This window comes from Schistocerca americana, chromosome 2 (assembly GCF_021461395.2).
Source record: "Schistocerca americana isolate TAMUIC-IGC-003095 chromosome 2, iqSchAmer2.1, whole genome shotgun sequence".
Lineage (NCBI taxonomy): Eukaryota > Metazoa > Arthropoda > Insecta > Orthoptera > Acrididae > Schistocerca > Schistocerca americana.
The window spans coordinates 556337713-556359601 of record NC_060120.1 but is presented as its reverse complement, the minus strand read 5'-3'; the positions used below and the strand labels follow the sequence as shown (position 1 = coordinate 556359601).

The window sequence follows — 21889 nt, the reverse complement described above, 5'->3', positions numbered from 1 at the left end:
GTATCAATAAGCAACACAGTTTACAGTGTTGAAATATGGTTTCACTGTTAAGGGTAACATAGTTCATACTCTTCTGAATACGTTGGCCAACTGCCTCGTCCATCCTCAGTTCTATGTCGAGCCTCATCTTTTGGCATGAGATAATGTTAAATAACACGTAAGAGTGACTATTGTATAGTTAACCAGACTTAATTTTTATGACTAATTATTTAATGTATCAAATGATTTGTATCCTTCGGTTTAGCAAAAGCTTTTTGATATTGTGATATGCAGTAAATTTCCCCTGCTTCCATTAGAGCTGCAATTTATAATATATTTAATAAAAGTGTGTATTTTGAATAGTTGCATTAAAATCCAAAATATGAGAAATCAAAGAACATCAAAGTGTTCCGAAAATTTCTGACTACAGTATAACCAAAAAAATTTTTAGAAATATGACCTGATATGAAAATGGATGATGTCTTGAAATTGAATCTTAATTGATTAATAACTTTTGAACTATGGAATTTTAACATAAATTTATTTTCTTTGAATCAGGAATAATCGGTCTACAAAACTGACTAGGTGATGAGCTAAAAACACACACAAACAAACAAACAAACACATACACACATGCGCCTGCTTGCACTTTCTAGCTCGTCACTAGTTCTTCCAAAAGCTAGCAAGTTTTCATTCTGCACTTGTTGGTATTTCAGTGTTTCTGCTATTCGGTGAGTGGTCTTCTTTACTCGTTATTTATTTGCAGTGGGAGGTAGAGGCATTGGTAGCATTGATGAAATAATACTGTATATTCCAGTCAGTTGTTTAAAGTAATCAACTTGTCACAGTGGATTGGTGTCTAATATAAGGAATTATTTAAGGAACACTGGCCACCTGAAAATGATCATTTTAATGTGAGAGATGATTATTCCACTGAAACTGGTAACCAAATATACAGAAGAGTGACTTTGACCATTTTAAGATCATTTATTTTTATCTAATATCATGAATGGTTTTGACATCTTTGTACTGTCAATAGTCAGTAAAAATTGGTCTCTTTCTGTTATATGTGGTAGTTCTTACATGTATTTTAATGCATCTATATCAACAAAATAATTACTTGCCTAATTTTAAATCAGGACTATCAAAACATGTCAGGGTACTTGTATTAAAAAAGTTATGCTTTGCCAAAAATGTTCGTAGAAAATCAGTATCCATTAAACGCATCACCTTGTCATTTATACTTTTTTAAATTATTATTTTTGTAGTTATTTTATTGCTGCGCACAGTCTTCACAATGAAGTATAAATTTCAAGTTTTTCCCCAAATTTTGACATTGTTGTGACATTGCTCCATTACAAAATGAACATTTGATAATGCTAATGTGCTTTAGGGAAAAATTTAACATGGGTAACTGTAACTTATTTAACAATTCTGTTCTAGGCCCGTTTGCAGCGAGGTAATGTCCACTTGAAACAAGCCCAGCTGCAAGAAGCTTTAAGAGATTATACAGATGTGGTGAGTTACTTTGTCCTAACTGCTTTTTAACTGAGTTTGTGACATGTGAAGAAAAATCATGGTTTAACACAAGTTCCAGTTGTAAGTGAAAAACATTTGTAACACTGTCTAATAGAAGTTGGACAAAATTAAGACAGTCTTTTATTACGGTATATTGATAATTTTTACTTATGGACCGTCTGACAGCAACTGAATAAAACACAATTTTAGTGCCATACGCGTTTCGCCTTTATTTTCTGCAAGGCATCATCAGTGGCAGGTTGCGTGGACAATGCAAATGCATTAAAACAAGCGTTCAGTGCATAGTGCTGTGGAATGTGGAAAAAACCGCAAATTGGCGTTCATAAAAAGAACAACAACACCAAAGATGCAACAGGAGCGTAATATGTAAGAAATTGTCCACACAACCTGCCACTGATGATGCCTTGCAGAAAATAAAGGCGAAACGCGTATGGCACTAAAACTGTGTTTTATTCAGTTGCTGTCAGACGGTCCATAAGTAAAAATTGTCAATATACCGTAATATTACACGCAACCGAGGAAGACAGGACTACAAAAGTTGAAGACAGTCTTTTATCATTTTTATCACTGAAAGTACAACAGTTGTTACTTATAAATTCAGTGTATCAGTTATGTGTGGTATTGAAATTATACAGGAGAAAATGGGACATTTGGGTAGCATAAAAAATACCTGTTGTCACTGAACTGTTGCGTGCTGTTGAGGAGACTGCTGTGTCGAAATTTCCAATTAAGATGTAGTGTTTCTAAGGTCAGCATCACAAAGGTTGGTTGGATGTAGCTCTCCATTCATGCCATCCTGTACATTTGAGCATAACTGATGGATCCGAAATCATCAACAATCTGACTTTTATACTCATATTTAGGCATATCCCTGCAATTTTTGCCCCCTGGCATCCCTTCATTTACTGTTTTCAGCAACAACTTCAGTCACAATATGTGCCCGACCATTCTGTCTCTTTGTTTCATTATGTTGTTTATTAGATAGTTTTTCTCATTGATTTGTTGCAAGACATTTCTTCATTCCTTACTGAGTTAAGTCTTCAACAGGCCATTTTGTTGTATTCACTAAAGCAAGTTTAGCACCCAATTTTCAGGGTAGCAGGATGCGAACCTTCTACCATGGAATATTCACTCAAGTACTAGGTAGCTGGCTTGCTCACTTTGCAACATACATGGTCACAAGGTATAACCTCTAAAACAGTTAGCATTGGTAACACAATATGAAACAAGTAATAAACATTTATTAAAATGAAACAAACACACACATCTGAATTTCACTAGAAATTCAGTGTTTAACTGTCCAACAGTCACTTGTAAATAGCACCTTGTTATTACGGTGGCATCTGTTGATCTGCATCTGTAGCAATAACTGTATACTGGAGCTGTTGTATGGAAGAACCACAACTGTATCTGCAGGAACTTGAGTGCAGTGGTGTGTTAAAAAATTTTCTGCTACCGATGGAATAATCTTGCAACTGCAATCTTGTTGGCGAAAGCAGAAAGATAGTTGTAGGTTTCGGTGTCCCCTTGTTGGCTGATGGAACTAATGGTGGAGGAATCTGGTGCTTCCTAAGGCCTATAGTGCAAGCATAAATTAGTTCTGATATGAGAGTACCATTGAAGTGGAAGTAGCTTAGAACTTTGAGGCACCTAGCATGAATAGTGTGTTCTTGGTGATGGCCTCTGGTGATTTTGCTGTGTTGCTATTGTCTGCATACACAGCAGCCTCAACACTTCATTTCAAATGTAATCCCCATACCACAAGAATCATCAAGAATGTAAGTACCAGTATATAATCATTTCAAATCTGTCTTTTCCATTGTCTCTTTGTCACATACTCTTACAGAACTTTTCTTGATTCTTCTTATGGCTTTATCATGTATATTTTTGGACATTGTAGTAACCGTTTCTTCTTATGTAATGCTCTTTTGTGTCATGCTATTCTTTCTACTGTGTCTTTTTTGCAACTTTCTTGTTTATGTGATCTGCTTCTGAGATAGCAAAGTTTGTCCACCTCCTCTCATTTAGTCATCAAGCATGTCTACCTGCTTCACAGCATTGAATTAGATTTCTTTTTGGGTATATGCATGTTATTACTATCAGCTGGCATACACCAAATTTCATTAATCCCCCATCTGACTTTTGATGGACATTCCTATGACATCAATAAACTACGTTATTGCTAATTTTTCTGTCCATGGCAAACAACCTAACTCTCCTCATTGCTTCATCTATGCACAAATAGCAGTGGTGACAATGACCAACCCTGGCTTTTAACTTTTCCTGATTTTCTGCTTCCTATATCATTCCATCAGTGCTGACTATTCCACTCTGCTTCACATAGAGAGTGGCTTACCCTTCTCTATCTCTAACTAATATGACACTGCCATTCTGTATTGTCAACAGCCTTCTTCAGATCTATGAATGCAATGCAATGATGTTTCCTTGCTTTTCCTATATCCGTCTTCTGTTATTAACCACAGTGCTTCTAGAGTATCCCAAACGGTCCCTCACATAATCTACTTTAAATTTTCTATGCTATTCTTTGATAAAGTATGCTAGTTAGTATTTTTGGAGCATGTGGCAGAGACAGATTGTACAGTAATTTTCAACTCTTATCCCAGGGGCGGGCAGGAATCCTGCACATGTGCAGTGCATTTGCCCGTGTGCAGTTAACGGAACAAAATTTCTACATACAGACAAACGCAAACAGTTACGTAAATTTTCATCACTGGTGTTTGCTCTTAACCGAGGCTTTTTAATTTTCACAACAGAAAAAAATCTCTCCGAAAGCTATGTCGAGCCAAACATTGACATTATCTTCGCGGCTTCACGATGGAGACGAGGAAACTCTTGCTGTGGAAAGTCGTGATAAAAGTCTATTACATGTTTTGCCAAAAGGAACTTGTCTCTTAGGTGAGAGTTACACTGTAGATATATTAATTCCATTTGCAAACTGGGATGAATATCATCTACAGAAACAGCAAATGGTCTCGAGAACCATTCAAAAGCTTGGGATAAATATTATATATCCCCAAATCGCTTTTATTGCACTAAGTACAGAAACAAATTCTTTGCAATTCTGTTCTCGCACGGTAGACAGAGTGGGGAAACACACTGCGTTCCCTGACGAGAGCTGTCGTTCCCACAGCTCAAGCTTGCTAGTGAAAGCTTTCACCTTTACAGCCATTTTACAAATTAGCTGATTTTCTCCTTGCAAACTTATGTTCAGTGCATTCATGTGTCTGGTAATGTCCACTAAAAATGCAAGGTCGGCAACCCTCTCTGGATCTTCTAACTTGGGATCGTACCTTCCTTTATCCTTTTAAAAACTGATTTATTGGTATTCTCAGCTAAAAAAATCTTTTGAGTGCATTACCGCAGCTGTGACAGCGCCCTTCACTGTGGTATGGTATGTCACCGTACTCGTCCCCAATTTCAGCTAAATATGTGTGAAACTGTCTATGTGCAGGCCCGTGGGATCTCAAATAATCAACTGCCTGAATAACCACTTGCATGACATCCCCCAGTTTTGCTGCTTTTGCACAGAGTACTTCTTGGTGCAAAATGCAGTGGATGCTGTACAATGATTCTTCTGTACGCTGTAGCTTTTTTCTTAGTAATCCAACAAATCCCATTTGTTCCCCTTTCATTGCAGGTGCTCTGTCTGTTGTCACTGACACCAAACTTTCCCAGTTTAAGCCAGCTGAATCGACATCTTCTTCAACAGCTTTTAGGATGTTTGTGCCGGTGGTCGTGCTTTTTAAAGATATCATATCTAAAAAATCCTCTTTTATGCGCAGAGCAGTGTCCACACCACGGACATAAATCACTAATTGCGTTGTGTCCGAAATATCTGTGGGCTCATCAAGTACAATGGAAAATGCAATTAACTCCTGCGCTGCACTCCTTAATTGACGGTAAATGTCACCTGCCATGGCACTTATACGATGACTTACAGTCCGCCGAGAAAGAGTGATAGCTCGAAACTGATTTGCATTCAGTGGACAAAGTAAATCAGCAGCGTCATTGATGCACTCCTTCATAAACTCACCTTCAGCAAATCGTTTTCCAGCTCTCACTATATTAAGCGCAATCTTATAACTTGCACGTACTGCTGGGCTATCATTGTTGTCGTCCTGAAAAATTGAAAACAGTGATCCATAAAATGTTAAATCAGTTAGATGAGAGACATGACGAAAGAAAGTCGCAGATCTCTCGTGACAACAGCAACTTATGTCAGATTCATCTAGTATTGTCAGATTGCTCTTCTTAAGCTCAATTTCCCCATCCTCTCAGAATCAGACAATAAATTGTACTCGTCCTTCTGAAATTTATTATTATGGGGTTCAATACTGAACTTCCGCTGACCAGCGAGAATACTGCCACATATTAAACATTTCGAGTTTTCACGTTCTTGCACAAAGAAAAAATGATTCTCCCACTCCTTTTTAAAAGATAGCGAATCTCCACTTGTCCATTTCCTTGGTTCACTCTCCATTTTCCGGTTCTTGACATACAGTGTTCACTAAGTAGCGGTCGCTTCGCATCAACGTCCGCAGCTTAGCCTGGTACTACACTACCGCAACCTGCCGGCTGTTGCCACTTCTCCGGTCGACGATTGCACGCGAGCAGCACACGTGCAGCACTGTGCGCTCATGAGCTGCGTGTAACGTTTGCCCGCCCCTGTCTTATGCTGTCTTGTTTTCTTCAATTGTGCATGAACTGCTAAAGAACATAGCTGAAACAAGAAAATAAGTTACTCACGCGACTGATCTACCTAAAATTCTGCTTTTCAGCTAGTGGATTTTTAATAAGGTACTCTCTTTGTCAATGTTTGAAACAGAAGTGAATGAAACTTCATAATTAAGAATTTGATTGTGTTAACATTTGTGGAAATTTTAGGCATGAGGGCAAAACTTCTTCGGCTTATTATCACCTACGGTCATCGTCAAATGACGTACTTTGCTAAATCATATGTTCAATCACATACAGTGCAATTTACAATTTAAACAACTTGTTACATTACAGACATCAAAAATCCAGGGTGGAATGTAACAATGCTATGAAAAGGATAGTTGGTACTCACCATATAGCGGAGATTTTCTGTCGCAGCTAGGCACAACAAAAAGACTGTCAGAAAATGAGCTTTTGATCAAGAAGGCCTTTGTCAAACGCACACACACACACACACACACACACACACACACACACACACACACACACACCTACCTCTCCTTCACTAGTGTATCTGTCTTATGACAGGTTCCAGCTGGAGGCTCTCTGCTATTCTCAGAGAATTTCTTTCCCTTAGACTTGACTTGCAACAAATGCCCGATTTGATGTCGAACAAGCCATACCTCTGGTCTCTGCTTTTTATTATCCAATCTTGAATTTTTATTAAATTCAACCCCCCCCCCTCTCCCCTCCCCAAATTCATCTGTACACCTCTCCAAAAATTGTCTTAATGTAGGACTCTGTAGTTTTCACAAAGGAATTCCAGCATCAATAAAAGCTTTTCATAAATCAAATAAAATCTTTGTTTTTTTGACTTGATGCTGCAATTGTTATAGAAGGCAAAGAAATCCTCTTCCCTGGAGCCTTGGAATGTGCATTTTTATGTTTGGTTGTACTCATATTTAGAGGAAATGAAATACTTCTTTTTGCAGTTCACTGGCTCCTCACATATTTTGCACATAAGTATTTTACCATCAGTAGAAAATACAAAGGTTCTGAAAGTGTTACTGTAATATATCAGTTTACTGCATAAAGGAACACCGAATTTTGGAATCGTACTAGCTAACCTGCACAATGACGTAGCTATGAAAACTGAAGTAAAGTAAAATTTAGAACAATTATGAAATGATATTTAGCTCCAACATTTGTTGTTGGCTCTGAATAGATGTATCTTATTGTTGGTTTTGTCGGGAGATATGATCTGATAGGAAGTCAAGTGAGTCTGTCCAAATCTGCAGGGATTCTATGAGCTAACATGTTGTAATCCATCATTATTTCCAGCATCCACTGGTCACATCCTTGCAAAATCCCCTGTTAGACCTCCATGATAATGGGAAGATGATAGTATCCTTCTGATCCCCTTTGTCCTAGGAAATGAACTCAGGGAATGGCATTCAAGGAGGGTACTGGGGAGTATGTGCTAGAAATAAGGGCACCAGGGCCTGACATTCAGACGACATTGTCTCACTTACTCCTAGCAGTGTGGAAAAAGAATGGATGTCACGGCGACAACCAATAAGTTACAGACTATAAAAGAGTCTAAAAGTGTGTGGTAGAGTTGTTTTTGATCACCTCAGTGTGTATTCACAGTTCTCTGCCCTCTCACTTTTGATCACATCAGTATGACTAATGGATACATCCTAGAAGAAGCTGCCCCACTCTTTTGTAATTGCGGCACTTCACTGATAATTGCACATTTCCTGTGCACCATCTTCACTGCTGCTTCGCGAGATTCGCATATGGTTGAGGATATAGATAGAGAGATAGGGAAGGAGTGCATCATGATCAGTTTATGATTAGCACATTTGGTGAAAATGTTGCATCCCAATTAATGGTATTTGTCACTCAAAAGACTTAAATATTATTGGTGGGAAGTTTATCAAAATCAATCTGTGCCTGGCAGTTAAGAAACAGTGAGATTATTTACTTGATTATTAACGAAACCATTCATAGAACTTTGCAGTTTTTTGGAGTGAGTAAGTACTAGGCCATTTCCTGAATGAAATTTTAGTCTGAAGTGGAATGTGCAAACTTTTAGTTTAGTTTAGTTTAGTCATGTCATGTTCTGTAGATCATTTTCATGATTATTTTATCGATATGATGTGGAACAAATCGGACGACACACACACACACACACACACACACACACACACACACACACACACAGGCACGCACACGCACGAATAGTGCTAATATTAATATTACTGAAATTTTTAGTTCTACACGTGCAACTACATTTAGAGGTACAATTTTTTTACCAGTCTTGAAACACAAATTTGTCCATGGAATAGAAGGAGCTGTCCAAAAGAAATGATTTTAAGCAAGATTTAAAACTACCTGCCAGCCACTTTGTTGTTGGGTAAATAATCAAAGATTTTTATTGCTGAATAATGTACTCCTTTTTGAGCAACTGACAGCTGCAATAATGGATAGTAAAGGTCATTTTTCCCTAGAGTGTTTATGTATGAACATCACTGTTCTTCACAAATTGAGATGGATTATTTGTAACGAATTTCATTAGCGAATGTGTATACTCTGATAGTGCAGTTAAAATACCTAACTCCTTGAATAGGTGCCTACATGACATCCTCGGGTGAACACCACTAATTATTCTCACTGCTCTCCTTTGTGCAATAATACTTTGGCTAAGTGGTGAGTTACCCAGAAAACTATTCCATAAGACATTATTGAGTGGAAATATGTAAAGTACGTAAGGAGGCTGATCTGTTTATTACAAAGACTAGTGATTATACGAAAAGCAAAAGAAGCTGAACTTAATTGTTTGAGAAGCTCAGTAATATGCTTCTTCCAGTTCAAGTTGTTGTCAATGTGAACACCAAAAAATTTGGAGAAATCTACCCTGTTAACTGAGCCCTGTTCATTCACTACATCAATTATCAGTATGACTCTATTCGGTGTACAGAACTGGATATAGTGTTTTTTTTTTTTTTTTTTTTTTTTTTTTCAAAATTAAGGGAGAACTTCCTGCCAGATTATAACTGTGTACCAGACTTGGACTTGAACCTGGGATCTTCGCCTTTTGCAGGCAAGTGCTCTGCAGACAGCTGTTTAAGCATGACTTATGACTATTACCTCTCAACTTTATTTCTGCCAGTACTACTTCTCCTACCTTTCAAACATTACAGAAGTTGTGCACCTCCTGTTGGACAAGCACTCCTCAAATAAAGGATGTTGTGGAGAAATGGCTTAGCTGTGGGCCTTGTCTGCGAAAGGCAAATATCCTGTGTTCAAGTCCCAGAGTGGTGCACAGTTTTGATCTACCAGGACATTCAAACATACCATTTGTTGATACTGTTAGACAGTTGAGGGATTGGGTCATTAGACAAGCAGACCACTTTGTGCTTTATAACAAGAGAAGTTTGTGTCATATCGTCATTACCATTTTGTATTGATAATCTCTTGTAATAAAACAGATACTAACATTATTTCAGGGCAGCAAAACTGAGATAATTAAATAAATGGAAACCTGTATAAAATTCATCACTATCTTTTCAATATTGTGTTTGTTTCACGAATGTGCATTCAAAAGCGCGCGCGCTCGCTCACACACACACACACACACACACACACACACACACACACACACCTTGTGGTCTTATTTGGTTGCTAAAGGATGTTTGTCGCAAAGTCTAAACGCCACATTGCAACGAATGCCCTTCCATAACTAAATGACACCCTCATGATGATGTGCTTAGAAATATGTGGTGGCATAGTAGAAATGATATTGAAAACACAATGGACAGACTTCCTAATTAAGTTTTCCAACTAACATAATATTTGATGTACACAGTTTCGCATTGACGCGCAAGTCGCTGAAGTTGTGTCAACTAAAAAGACTTGCACCAGCTGACTGGTCTACCTGGCGGGAGGCCCTAGCAACATGCACATTTATGTTTACAGCATGAGCAGCAACAAATTACAGTGCCTGTTCACATAATGCACCTCAATTTTCTTAAGAGTTAGAATTTGATGACACTATCAGTCAACACTTCTTTTACAAGTACTACTTTCCTACATAGTCTCCATCAGTTTCTATAACCTCACATCAGTGTTGTGTAACAGTGCATATTTTGTTGGTGAAAGCTCTCGTCCTGTGGTCATTGCCATGTTTTGACTGCATTTAATTATGCTATAATCATCTTCAAAGTGTGCCCCACATTGAGAATCATTAAATGGCCCAAACAGATGAAAGTTGGAGGATGCCAGGAGTGGACTATAAGGGTGGATGAGGCAGTGATGGCCAACCAAAATTGGCAATATGTTCTTGACCCCTGATACTTGTGTGTTGGCATGCATAGTTGTGTTGAACCATGATTTCTGTTAGATTCTTTTTCAGACCAAACACATCAGAAATGGTTTCAAGTTTGTTCAGAGGCTACACATATGCTTATGTATTGGTCGATCCTTTTGACAACACATGAATGAGATTTACTTCATCATTATCCCAAAAGATATCATCATGACTTGCCAGCAGAGGGAGCTGGCTTGAAATTTTTCCTTTTTTAGTTATTGGGAGTGGTGCTACTCTAGTGGCTGACTTTTTATTTCTGGCTCAAAGTGATACACCCAGGTTTCATCCGTGACAGAATGATCTCTCCAGTGGCCTCAAAATTTTCCAACAGGTCGTATGAAATGGTTTTTCTTTTAATCTTGTGGTCTGTTGTGAGCAGCTGCAGAGCCAGTTGTCAACTTGTGGTGCACCATTCTGCATGAATAATGATATCTACACGATTCATCATGTTGGGAGCAGTGGCTATGACAGGGATCGTGAATGTCGCTGATCGTGGGGAGCAGTTTCTGTACTTCCAGATGCTTTAACTCTCTGTACCCATTTCCAAACAGTATTTCTATCAACACTGTACACAACAATTTATGACTGCTCACCATGGCAGCCAAGAATTCAATTACAACCTGGTGCTTGTAACTGGTGTCTTGTGTAGACACCATTTTGGTGGTTCCTTATGCTCTACACTCTGTTGGAATTGTTCAAAACTTCGCTTATGTGCAGAGGAAACATCAAATTTGAAGTGCCTAAAAGGAGATTTTTTTTCTGTATGTTAATGGCTGTAAAACAGATTGGGGAATTACTGAACGGCCCTCTTATAAGAACTGATTTATAGTACATCTTCTAAATTCCTCTTGTGTGGCAGCAGGAAGACAATCTGGGCAGTGCTAATTTTTAAGTTTACTTGATGAAAATAAGAATCTATTTTAGAGATGACAGGGGTTGTACGGAGTGAAAACTAGTCTTGTTTGGTAAACATTGCCTCCAGTGAAAGATATAATTGAGGTTAAGAGATGAAGTAGTAGTGGTTAGTGCCAAGGGAACAAGAGGGTAGGAATGTGGTAGATGAGAGAGAGAGAGAGAGAGAGAGAGAGAGAGAGAGAGAGAGAGAGAGAGAATTCAATCACTGTAGAGATGATGAGAATTGTGGGGAATGGGTGGGTGGAAGAGAGAGAATTTTTGTTTGTCAAATAATCATCTATAAAATGGTTATTTTATAGAACATCACATTCCATGGTGTTAGCTGCTTGTCAGTGACCATTAATTGTTATTGTGCCATTTTTGGTGTGTATGAACGACAAATTGGGTATATGTGCAGGCTTTGTATTCATCTTTAGCTACTTGAGCACACACTGACCTTCAGCATTTGGATTTCAGTTTTAATTTCTGTAATTGTAATTTTTGTATTGTATTGCTTCTCTGCAGATTACTTTCACCTCTTGATTAAGGAATGCGATGTGATTACATTGGTGACCATTATTTGCTGCATCTTAATCGTATTTCTTTCCATTTAGGTTCTTGGCATTTAAGGTCCATTATTCACCTGCTGCTGTTTCATATATGACATCAGAGTTCCTGCTTTCATTGTAATCATTATTCTTATTGATTTTATAACAATTTTTAATTAAAGGGCATTTGTTAGATGACTTATTGACATTCCACAGCCACATTTTCTATTTATTTTTCTAAGTGTGCATTCCAAAAATACGTTTTTCAAATATTGATAACATCAAATAAGATATATAATTTTTTATAAAGAGGTAATGTTTTAAAACATTTTTTTAAAGTGTTAAGTTGATGAAAGGCAATGATCGTATATTTCGTAACTTCTTTTGTTGGAGATGAAAAATCATGCTTGTTGTTAAATGACAGTTTGTTTCAGCTCCAGGAGAATCCATTTAATGAAGAAGCCCTTCTTGGACAGAGTAGAGTGGAACCTGCAATGTATGACATACAGTTAGCAGAGAGATATGTTGAAATGGGTGAATGTAGTGCTGCGATTGACACCATCACTAAAGTAATAGAGGTAAGTCAGAAGCTGAGTGATGATGTAATTTAAGACCAATACACACAAAATTACAAGAGAGCCTGTGGTAACAATAAATAAATTAATTAATTGTAATGGATTAGTAGAAATTGAAATGTTACAGGAAGTAAAACAGCAAGTGGAGATGGTAACAAGAGGACAGATTAAAGGCGTAGTCAGATTGGAGAGAACCGCATTTAAGGAAATGGGCGAGAGAAAAAGAGGGAGGGGGATGGGGGACATCAAACTAATAAGTGTTGATGGAGGGAGGATCTTTTTTTAATATGAGTTTATATCTCAATAGTTCTGTTGCTAGTTTGAAAATGCCCAGACATTTGTTGAGAATGAATGAAGATACAATTTAGTGCTGTTCAGTTCTAGAATTGTTTGACAATTTTTCTAAAGTTATGTGATGACTGTAGAAGTAAAGGATTTTTTTAAAAAAAGGTGGATGAGCGTATAAATAATTTAAATAAATGTTGTACATAATGATCATACATGCTTTTGCAACTGTCTTGCAAAATATTTTTGTGAGCATTATATATAAAGTCTACACAGCAGTGATATTGATCATATTGATACAAGTTACTAGGTAGGGAAACATTTTATGAGCAGCTTATTAAAATCTGGAAGATAACTGCTCAGTGAAATAATGAAGTGTTAGACTGACAAGGGGAAGGCCTCGGACACATCCAACTGATTCGGCTCAAATTTGGCAGGTCGCTTGTGTTCAACCTAAAACAAAGGAATCTAAGATATTTCGGGTAAAAACCTGTGTTTTTGAGAAAATCACCCCTAAAGGTTATGATGAGCAATCAACTCAATATTGGAGGGATCGATAGATAATTGTAAATAGAGCATTTTTCATCATCAGGTTTGGGGTCCACAAACGCATACTTTCCCAGAAATTGAGGTAACGAACTTTTACAACTTCCTCTTCTGTACCCACATGCTAAACGCTTTTCACCAACAGCACTGATAGCACAACAGCCAAGGTAACTGACTGAGCATTAGAGAACCCGGGTTCGAATCTCGAAGAAACCTAGTGAATGTTCTTCTTTTCGTATGTATTTTTGCAAATCTCAATTAATAGGGATAGGAGGGTTAATAAGGTAAGGAAATCAATAAGTAATGATAATAGGTAGGCAGGCAAATAAATTTCTCAAACAACTAAAATGTTACTCCAGGTCACTTTCCAATGGCTCTTCCAGTTACTGTTACGCGTCCTCACTTTTCTTCTAACAACTAGATGGATGGTACTTGCCATGTAAACATTCAAAACAAATATACTCACGGCACCAAGAACATCTAATGAATGCTATCTTTCGACAGTTACACTGTTCCTTCCGAAGAGTCACCGGAAAACAAACTTTGTTTACATTTAAAAATATGTCTTTGTCGGGAATTAATTTTGATGCTGTAAACAAGTGTCTTACGGTTGGCTATCTGTGATCCCTCATGAGGAATTCGCAGCACTTTTACTCGGAGTTCTTTTCATGTGACAAGGCTTGAAAGTTTAATGCTTTACTAACTCATGGCGTTTGGGAAATTAGTTTGCCTACCGTATTATTATCATTCCTTATTGATTTACTTACCTTATTAATCCTGAATATGGAAAATATGGAAAAATACAAACGAAAAGAATAACATCCGTTAGGTTTCTTCGAGATTTGAACCTGGGTTTTCTGGTTCTCAGCCATTTACCTAGGCCGGTGCACTATCGGCGCTAAGTGTTTACCATGTGGGAACAGAAGCGGCAGTTGTAAGTTTCTTTCCTTGATTTCTGGAAAAGTTTGCATTTGCGGACCCCATACCTGATGATGAAAAATGCTCTATTTAAAATTATCTATCGCTCCCTCCAATTTTGAGTCGATTGCTCATCATAACCTTTAGGGGTGATTTTCTCAAAATTGTTGACCCAAAATATCTTGGGAGTCCTTTGTTTCAGGTTGTACACAAGCGACCCACCAAATTTGAGCCGAATTGGTTGGCTGTGTCTGAGGCCTTCCCCTTGTGAGTGGAAGTCTGTTCAGAAAATGAGTGAAAAGTCTTGGACAATCTTAGCTGTAGGAATAATGCTCAGATCACATCTGGATGATGTAATAATAATAATAATAATAATAATAATAATAATAATAATGGTGATGGTGATGATGATGAAAAAGAATAAATTGGTCCAGAGGATTTTTGATGGTTGTTGTCGAGATTGTTTCTGAGAACATATTCGTTTCCCACTAATGTTGTTGTGGGAGAATATTTGACTTGAAGGCAGAAGCAGCTATTGAATATTATTGTCGTTAATGTGTGGATTTATTGTTTAGGAGAACCAACCTCAGAAAGTGACACGGTGAATCTGAATCTAGGCAAACGCCCAGTGAATTTAAGTGTGCATATGTCCTGATGTGAGCAACTACAGCAGGTACAGTGCACACATTGACCTGTTGTAGTTGTTCATGTCTCAATAGCCATTAAACAGACATTCCTTTTGCCTGACTTGGTGAAATTGTACATATTAATTTCTTAAAATTTTCTTATTTTCAGTAAAATTTAATTATAGAAAAAAGGTGAAGTTGTGGCAGATTTCTAAATACTTAAGTTGAAGCTGCAGCGGAATTCTAAAAACGTTTGGCACACAGTTATTCTGCATTGATATAATATAATTAAGTGTAGTATACTGTGTAAAGAAAGAAGTGGGCAGATTCTCAGCTGAAGGTGCATCCCATGGGACTGGCTTGCAAGATTTCACCTACATTGTAATACAAGAACTATGATTTCTGTCAGGAAAATGGTTAATTGCCTGTAATTGCAATGTAGAAGTGCAAAATGTGCTGATTGAAAATAGTCGTAAGTGGCTTAAAGTGAGCTGCTGCAGCAGACTGTCAGAAGCTAGGTTGTGTAACTATTTAAAATAGGAAACTGTATTAGGTCTTTAAATATGTCTGCTTGTGTCTGTATGTGTGGATGGATATGTGCGTGTGTGCGAGTGTATACCTGTCCTTTTTTCCCCCTAAGGTAAGTCTTTCCGCTCCCGGGATTGGAATGACTCCTTACCCTCTCCCTTAAAACCCACTTTCTTTCGTCTTCCCCTCTCCTTCCCTCTTTCCTGATGAGGCAACAGTTTGTTGCGAAAGCTTGAATTTTGTGTGTATGTTTGTGTTTGTTTGTGTGTCTATCGACCTGCCAGCGCTTTCGTTCGGTAAGTCACCTCATCTTTGATTTTATATAAAACTGTATTAATCTTTAGAGATGAGTGTTGGCGATTTCAGATAAACCAATGTGCCTATTTTGAAATGATAAACCAACATGCTAGTAAGGAAATTGTAATCGCTGGGTTACTGGAAGGATTTACAGTTGTTATTGTTGTTGTCTTCAGTTCTCAGACTGGTTTGATGCAGCTCTCCATGCTACTCTATCCCGTGCAAGCTTCTTCATCTCCCAGTACTTACTGCAACCTACATCCTTCTGAATCTGCTTAGTGTATTCATCTCTTGGTCTCCCTCTATGATTTTGACCCTCCACGCTGCCCTCCAATGCTAAATTTGTGATCCCTTGATGCCTCAGAACATGTCCTACAAACCGATCCCTTCTTCTAGTCAAGTTGTGCCACAAACTCCTCTTCTCCCCAATTCTGTTCAGTACCTCCTCATTAGTTATGTGATCTACCCATTTAATTTTCAGCATTCTTCTGTAGCACCACATTTCGAAAGCTTCTATTCTCTTCTTGTCCAAACTATTTATCGTCCATGTTTCACTTCCATACATGGCTACACTCCATACAAATACTTTCAGAAACGATTTCCTGACACTTAAATCTATACTCAATGTTAACAGATTTCTCTTCTTCAGAAACGCTTTCCTTGCCATTGCCAGTCTACATTTTATATCCTCCCTACTTCGACCATCATCAGTTATTTTGCTCCCCAAATAGCAAAACTCCTTTACTAGTTTAAGTGTATCATTTCCTAATCTAATTGCCTCAGCATCACCCGACTTAATTCGACTACATTCCATTATCCTCGTTTTGCTTTTGTTGATGTTCATCTTATATCCTCCTTTCAAGACACTGTCCATTCCGTTCAACTGCTCTTCCAAGTCCTTTGCTGTCTCTGACAGAATTACAATGTCATCGGCGAACCTCAAAGTTTTTATTTCTTCTCCATGGATTTTAATACCTACTCCGAATTTTTCTTTTGTTTCCCTTACTGCTTGCTCAATATACAGATTGAATAACATCGGGGAGAGGCTACAACCCTGTCTCACTCCCTTCCCAACCACTGCTTCGCTTTCATACCCCTCGACTCTTATAACTGCCATCTGGTTTCTGTACAAATTGTAAACAGCCTTTCGCTCCCTGTATTTTACCCCTGCCACCTTTAGAATTTGAAAGAGAGTATTCCAGTCAACATTGACAAAAACTTTCTCTAAGTCTACAAATGCTAGAAACGTAGGTTTGCCTTTCCTAAATAAGTCGTAGGGTCAGTATTGCCTCAGGTGTTTCAACATTTCTACGGAATCCAAACTGATCTTCCCCGAGGTGGGCTTCTACCAGTTTTTCCATTCGTCTGTAAAGAATTCGCGTTGGTATTTTGCAGCTGTGACTTATTAAACTGATAGTTTGGTAATTTTCACATCTGTCAACACCAGCTTTCTTTGGGATTGGAATTATTATATTCTTCTTGAAGTCTGAGGGTATTTCGCCTGTCTCATACATCTTGCTTGCCAGATGGTAGAGTTTTGTCAGGACTGGCTCTCCCAAGGCCATCAGTAGTTCTAATGGAATGTTGTCTACTCCCGAAGCCTTGTTTCGACTCAGGTCTTTCAGTGCTCTGTCAAACTCTTCACGCAGTATCGTATCTCCCATTTCATCTTCATCTACCTCCTCTTCCATTTCCATAATATTGTCCTCAAGTACATCGCCCTTGTATAGACCCTCTATATACTCCTTCCACCTTTCTGCTTTACCTTCTTTGCTTAGAACTGGGTTTCAATCTGAGCTCTTGATATTCATACAAGTGGCTCTCTTTTCTCCAAAGGTCTCTTTAATTTTCCTGTAGGCAGTATCTATCTAACCCCTAGTGAGATAAGCCTCTACATCCTTACATTTGTCCGCTAGCCATTCCTGCTTAGCCATTTTCCACTTCCTGTCAATATCATTTTTGAGACGTTTGTATTCCCTTTTGCCTGCTTCATTTAGTGCATTTTTATATTTTCTCCTTTCATCAATTAAATTCAATATTTCTTCTGTTACCCAAGGATTTCTACTAGCCCTCGTCTTTTTACCTACTTGATCCTCTGCTGCCTTCACTACTTCATCCCTCAGAGCTACCCATTCTTCTTCTACTGTATTTCTTTCCCCCATTCCTGTCAATTGGTCCCTTATGCTCTCCCTGAAACTCTGTAAAACCTCTGGTTTAGTCAGTTTATCCAGGTCCCATCTCCTTAAATTCCCACCTTTTTGCAGTTTCTTCAGTTTTAATCTACAGTTCATAACCAATAGATTGTGGTCAGAGACCACATCTGCCCCTGGAAATGTCGTACAATTTAAAACCTGGTTCCTAAATCTCTGTCTTACCATTATGTAATCTATCTGATACCTTTTAGTATCTCCGGGATTCTTCCATGTATAGAACCTTCTTTTATGATTCTTGAACCAAGTGTTAGCTATGATTAAGTTATGCTCTGTGCAAAATTCTACCAGGCGGCTTCCTCTTTCATTTCTCTCCCCCAATCCATATTCACCCACTATGTTTCCTTCTCTCCCTTTTCCTACTCTCGAATTCCAGTCACCCATGACTATTAAATTTTCGTCTCCCTTCACTACCTGAATAATTTCTTTTATCTCATCATACATTTCATCAATTTTTTCATCATCTGCAGAGCTAGTTGGCATATAAACTTGTACTACTGTAGTAGGCATGGGCTTCGTGTCTATCTTGGCCACAACAGTGCGTTCACTATGCTGTTGGTATTAGCATACCCGCACTCCTATTTTTTTTATTCATTATTAAATCTACTCCTACATTACCCCTATTTGATTTTGTATTTATAACCCTGTATTCACCTGACCAGATGTCTTGTTCCTCCTGCCACCGAACTTCACTAATTCCCACTATATCTAACTTCAACCTATCCATTTCCCTTTTTAAATTTTCTAACCTACCTGCCCGATTGAGGGATCTGACTTTCCACGCTCCGATCCGTAGAACACCAGTTTTCTTTCTCCTGATAACGACGTCCTCCTGAGTAGTCCCTGCCCGGAGATCCAAATGGGGAACTATTTTACCTCCGGAATATTTTACACAAGAGGACGCCATCATCATTTAACCATACAGTGAAGCTGCATGCCCTCGGGAAAAATTACGGCTGTAGTTTCCCCTTGCTTTCAGCCGTTCGCAGTACCAGCACAGCAAGGCCGTTTTGGTTAGTGTTGCAAGGCCAGATCAGTCAACCATCCAGATTGTTGCCCCTGCAACTACTGAAAAGGCTGCTGCCCCTCTTCAGGAACCACATGTTTGTCTGGCCTCTCAACAGATACCCCTCCGTTGTGGTTTCACCTACGGTACGGCCATTTGTATCGCTGAGGCACGCAAGCCTCCCCACCAACGGCAAGGTCCATCGTTCATGGGGGTAGGGGATTTACAGTGCACAAATTGATTTGAATTTAAGACATTGTTGTCTAGGTTGTGAGTTGCCATTACATTTTATTGGTGACCTCTGTCCCATGTATTGGAATATACATAGTGAAGGAACAAGTGCAGGTTCTGGACACATGAATGATGACAAACGGAAGTTTTGGTCGGGTCATGAAGCATGCTGGGATAGCTGCAATTGCTAAGGTGATCACCCACGACAAGCAGGAAATCCAGAGTCAAGCCTCTGTCCGGCACAAATTTTCGATGTTGTTATTTCATTATACAGCTGAAGATTGTCAATGTTCACTATTGCGAATTCATTTCACGTGTTCACTTCTTCATGGAATGAGTGGACAGCGAAAGATAATTTATTACATAGATTTTTCCTGTGATGATGTAAATAATGTGTATACTAAAGATGATAAAGCAACAGAAGCAAAGTATTTGTTATGCTCATATGACACATGGTGACTTCAGTTCTCAAGCAACCGGCTGGTAGGTACACATGTACAATGTTTGGCAGTTGCATAGGGAAGTATGTGGTTGTAACATACATTGCTGTGTTCAGCAGTGTATTATGTTGAGGCAATATTTAATGGCAAAAGGCACTGGCAAGTGGTTTGTCCAACAACACATGCCACAATACTAATGATGGCCTCCAGAGCTAAAAGGCCATCATTAATTGGCCCAATATAGTTACTGATAGCTGCTATATCTACGAGGGCAGTTCAATAAGTAATGCAACACATTTTTTTTCTTGGCCAATTTTGGTTGAAAAAACCGGAAATTTCTTGTGGAATATTTTCAAACATTTCCGCTTTGTCTCGTATAGTTTCATTGACTTCCAACAGGTGGCAGCGCTGTACGGAGCTGTTAAAATGGCGTCTGTAACGGATGTGCGTTGCAAACAACGGGCAGTGATCGAGTTTCTTTTGGTGGAAAACCAGGGCATCTCAGATATTCATAGGCGCTTGCAGAATGTCTACGGTGATCTGGCAGTGGACAAAAGCACGGTGAGTCGTTGGGCAAAGCGTGTGTCATCATCGCCGCAAGGTCAAGCAAGACTGTCTGATCTCCCGCGTGCGGGCCGGCCGTGCACAGCTGTGACTCCTGCAATGGCGGAGCGTGCGAACGCACTCGTTCGAGATGATCGACGGATCACCATCAAACAACTGGGTGCTCAACTTGACATCTCTGTTGGTAGTGCTGTCACAATTGTTCACCAGTTGGGATATTCAAAGGTTTGTTCCCGCTGGGTCCCTCGTTGTCTAACCGAACACCATAAAGAGCAAAGGAGAACCATCTGTGCGGAATTGCTTGCTCGTCATGTGGCTGAGGGTGACAGTTTCTTGTCAAAGATTGTTACAGGCGATGAAACATGGGTTCATCACTTCGAACCTGAAACAAAACGGCAATCAATGGAGTGGCGCCACACCCACTCCCCTACCAAGAAAAAGTTTAAAGCCATACCCTCAGCCGGTAAAGTCATGGTTACAGTCTTCTGGGACGCTGAAGGGGCTATTCTGTTCGATGTCCTTCCCCATGGTCAAACGATCAACTCTGAAGTGTATTGTGCTACTCTTCAGAAATTGAAGAAACGACTTCAGCGTGTTCAGAGGCACAAAAATCTGAACGAACTTCTCCTTCTTCATGACAACGCAAGACCTCACACAAGTCTTCGCACCCGAGAGGAGCTCACAAAACTTCAGTGGACTGTTCTTCCTCATGGACCCTACAGCCCCGATCTCGCACCGTTGGATTTCCAAAAAAAAATGGCTCTGAGCACTATGGGACTCAAAGTCCCCTAGAACTTAGAACTACTTAAACCTAACTAACCTAAGGACAGCACACAACACCCAGCCATCACGAGGCAGAGAAAATCCCTGACCCCGCCAGGAATCGAACCCGGGAACCCGGGCGTGGGAAGCGAGAACGCTACCGCACGACCACGAGATGCGGGCGTCGGATTTCCACACGTTTGGCCCAATGAAGGACGCAATCCGTGGGAGGCACTACGCGGATGATGAAGAAGTTATTGATGCAGTACGACGTTGGCTCCGACATCGACCAGTGGAATGGTACCGTGCAGGCATACAGGCCCTCATTTCAAGGTGGCGTATGGCCGTAGCATTGAATGGAGATTACGTTGAAAAATAGTATTGTGTAGCTAGAAGATTGGGGAATAACCTGGTGTATTTCAAAGCTGAATAAAACAACCCCTGTTTCAGAAAAAAAATGTGTTGCATTACTTATTGAACTGCCCTCGTATATTACTAAATGGCTAACTTGGTTCATGTTCGCATATCCCAGTTGCAGGTTGCCTATCTGATGACACCAGAGGCAACAAAAATTTGATTTTAAATATTTCATATAATTATTGGCTGAATTTAAACATTTATAATGTAAATTATAAAGGTGGCAGTGGTAAAATACAGAGTGAAAGGCTATTTGCAATTTGTACAGATACCAGATGGCAGTTATAAGAGTCAAAGGGCACGAAAGGGAAGCAGTGGCTGAGAAGGGAGTGAGACAGGGTTATAGCCTATCCCCGATGTTACTCAGTCTGTGTAATGAGCAAGCTATAAAGGAAACCAAAGAAAAATTTGGAGTAGGAATTAAAGTCCAGGGAGAAGAAATAAAACCTCTGCCGTTCGCTGATGACATTGTAAT

General features: G+C 39.1%; 1 protein-coding gene across 1 annotated transcript in view; it reads left to right on the top strand.

The window, feature by feature from the left end:
• Positions 1-21889, top strand: part of LOC124595211 (dnaJ homolog subfamily C member 3) — an 82468-nt gene that overhangs the window by 34109 nt on the left and 26470 nt on the right. Inside the window, exons 4-5 of the mRNA XM_047133851.1 lie at positions 1423-1497; positions 12444-12587. Coding sequence (XP_046989807.1) covers positions 1423-1497; positions 12444-12587 — 219 coding nt within the window. The remainder of the gene's footprint in view (positions 1-1422; positions 1498-12443; positions 12588-21889) is intronic.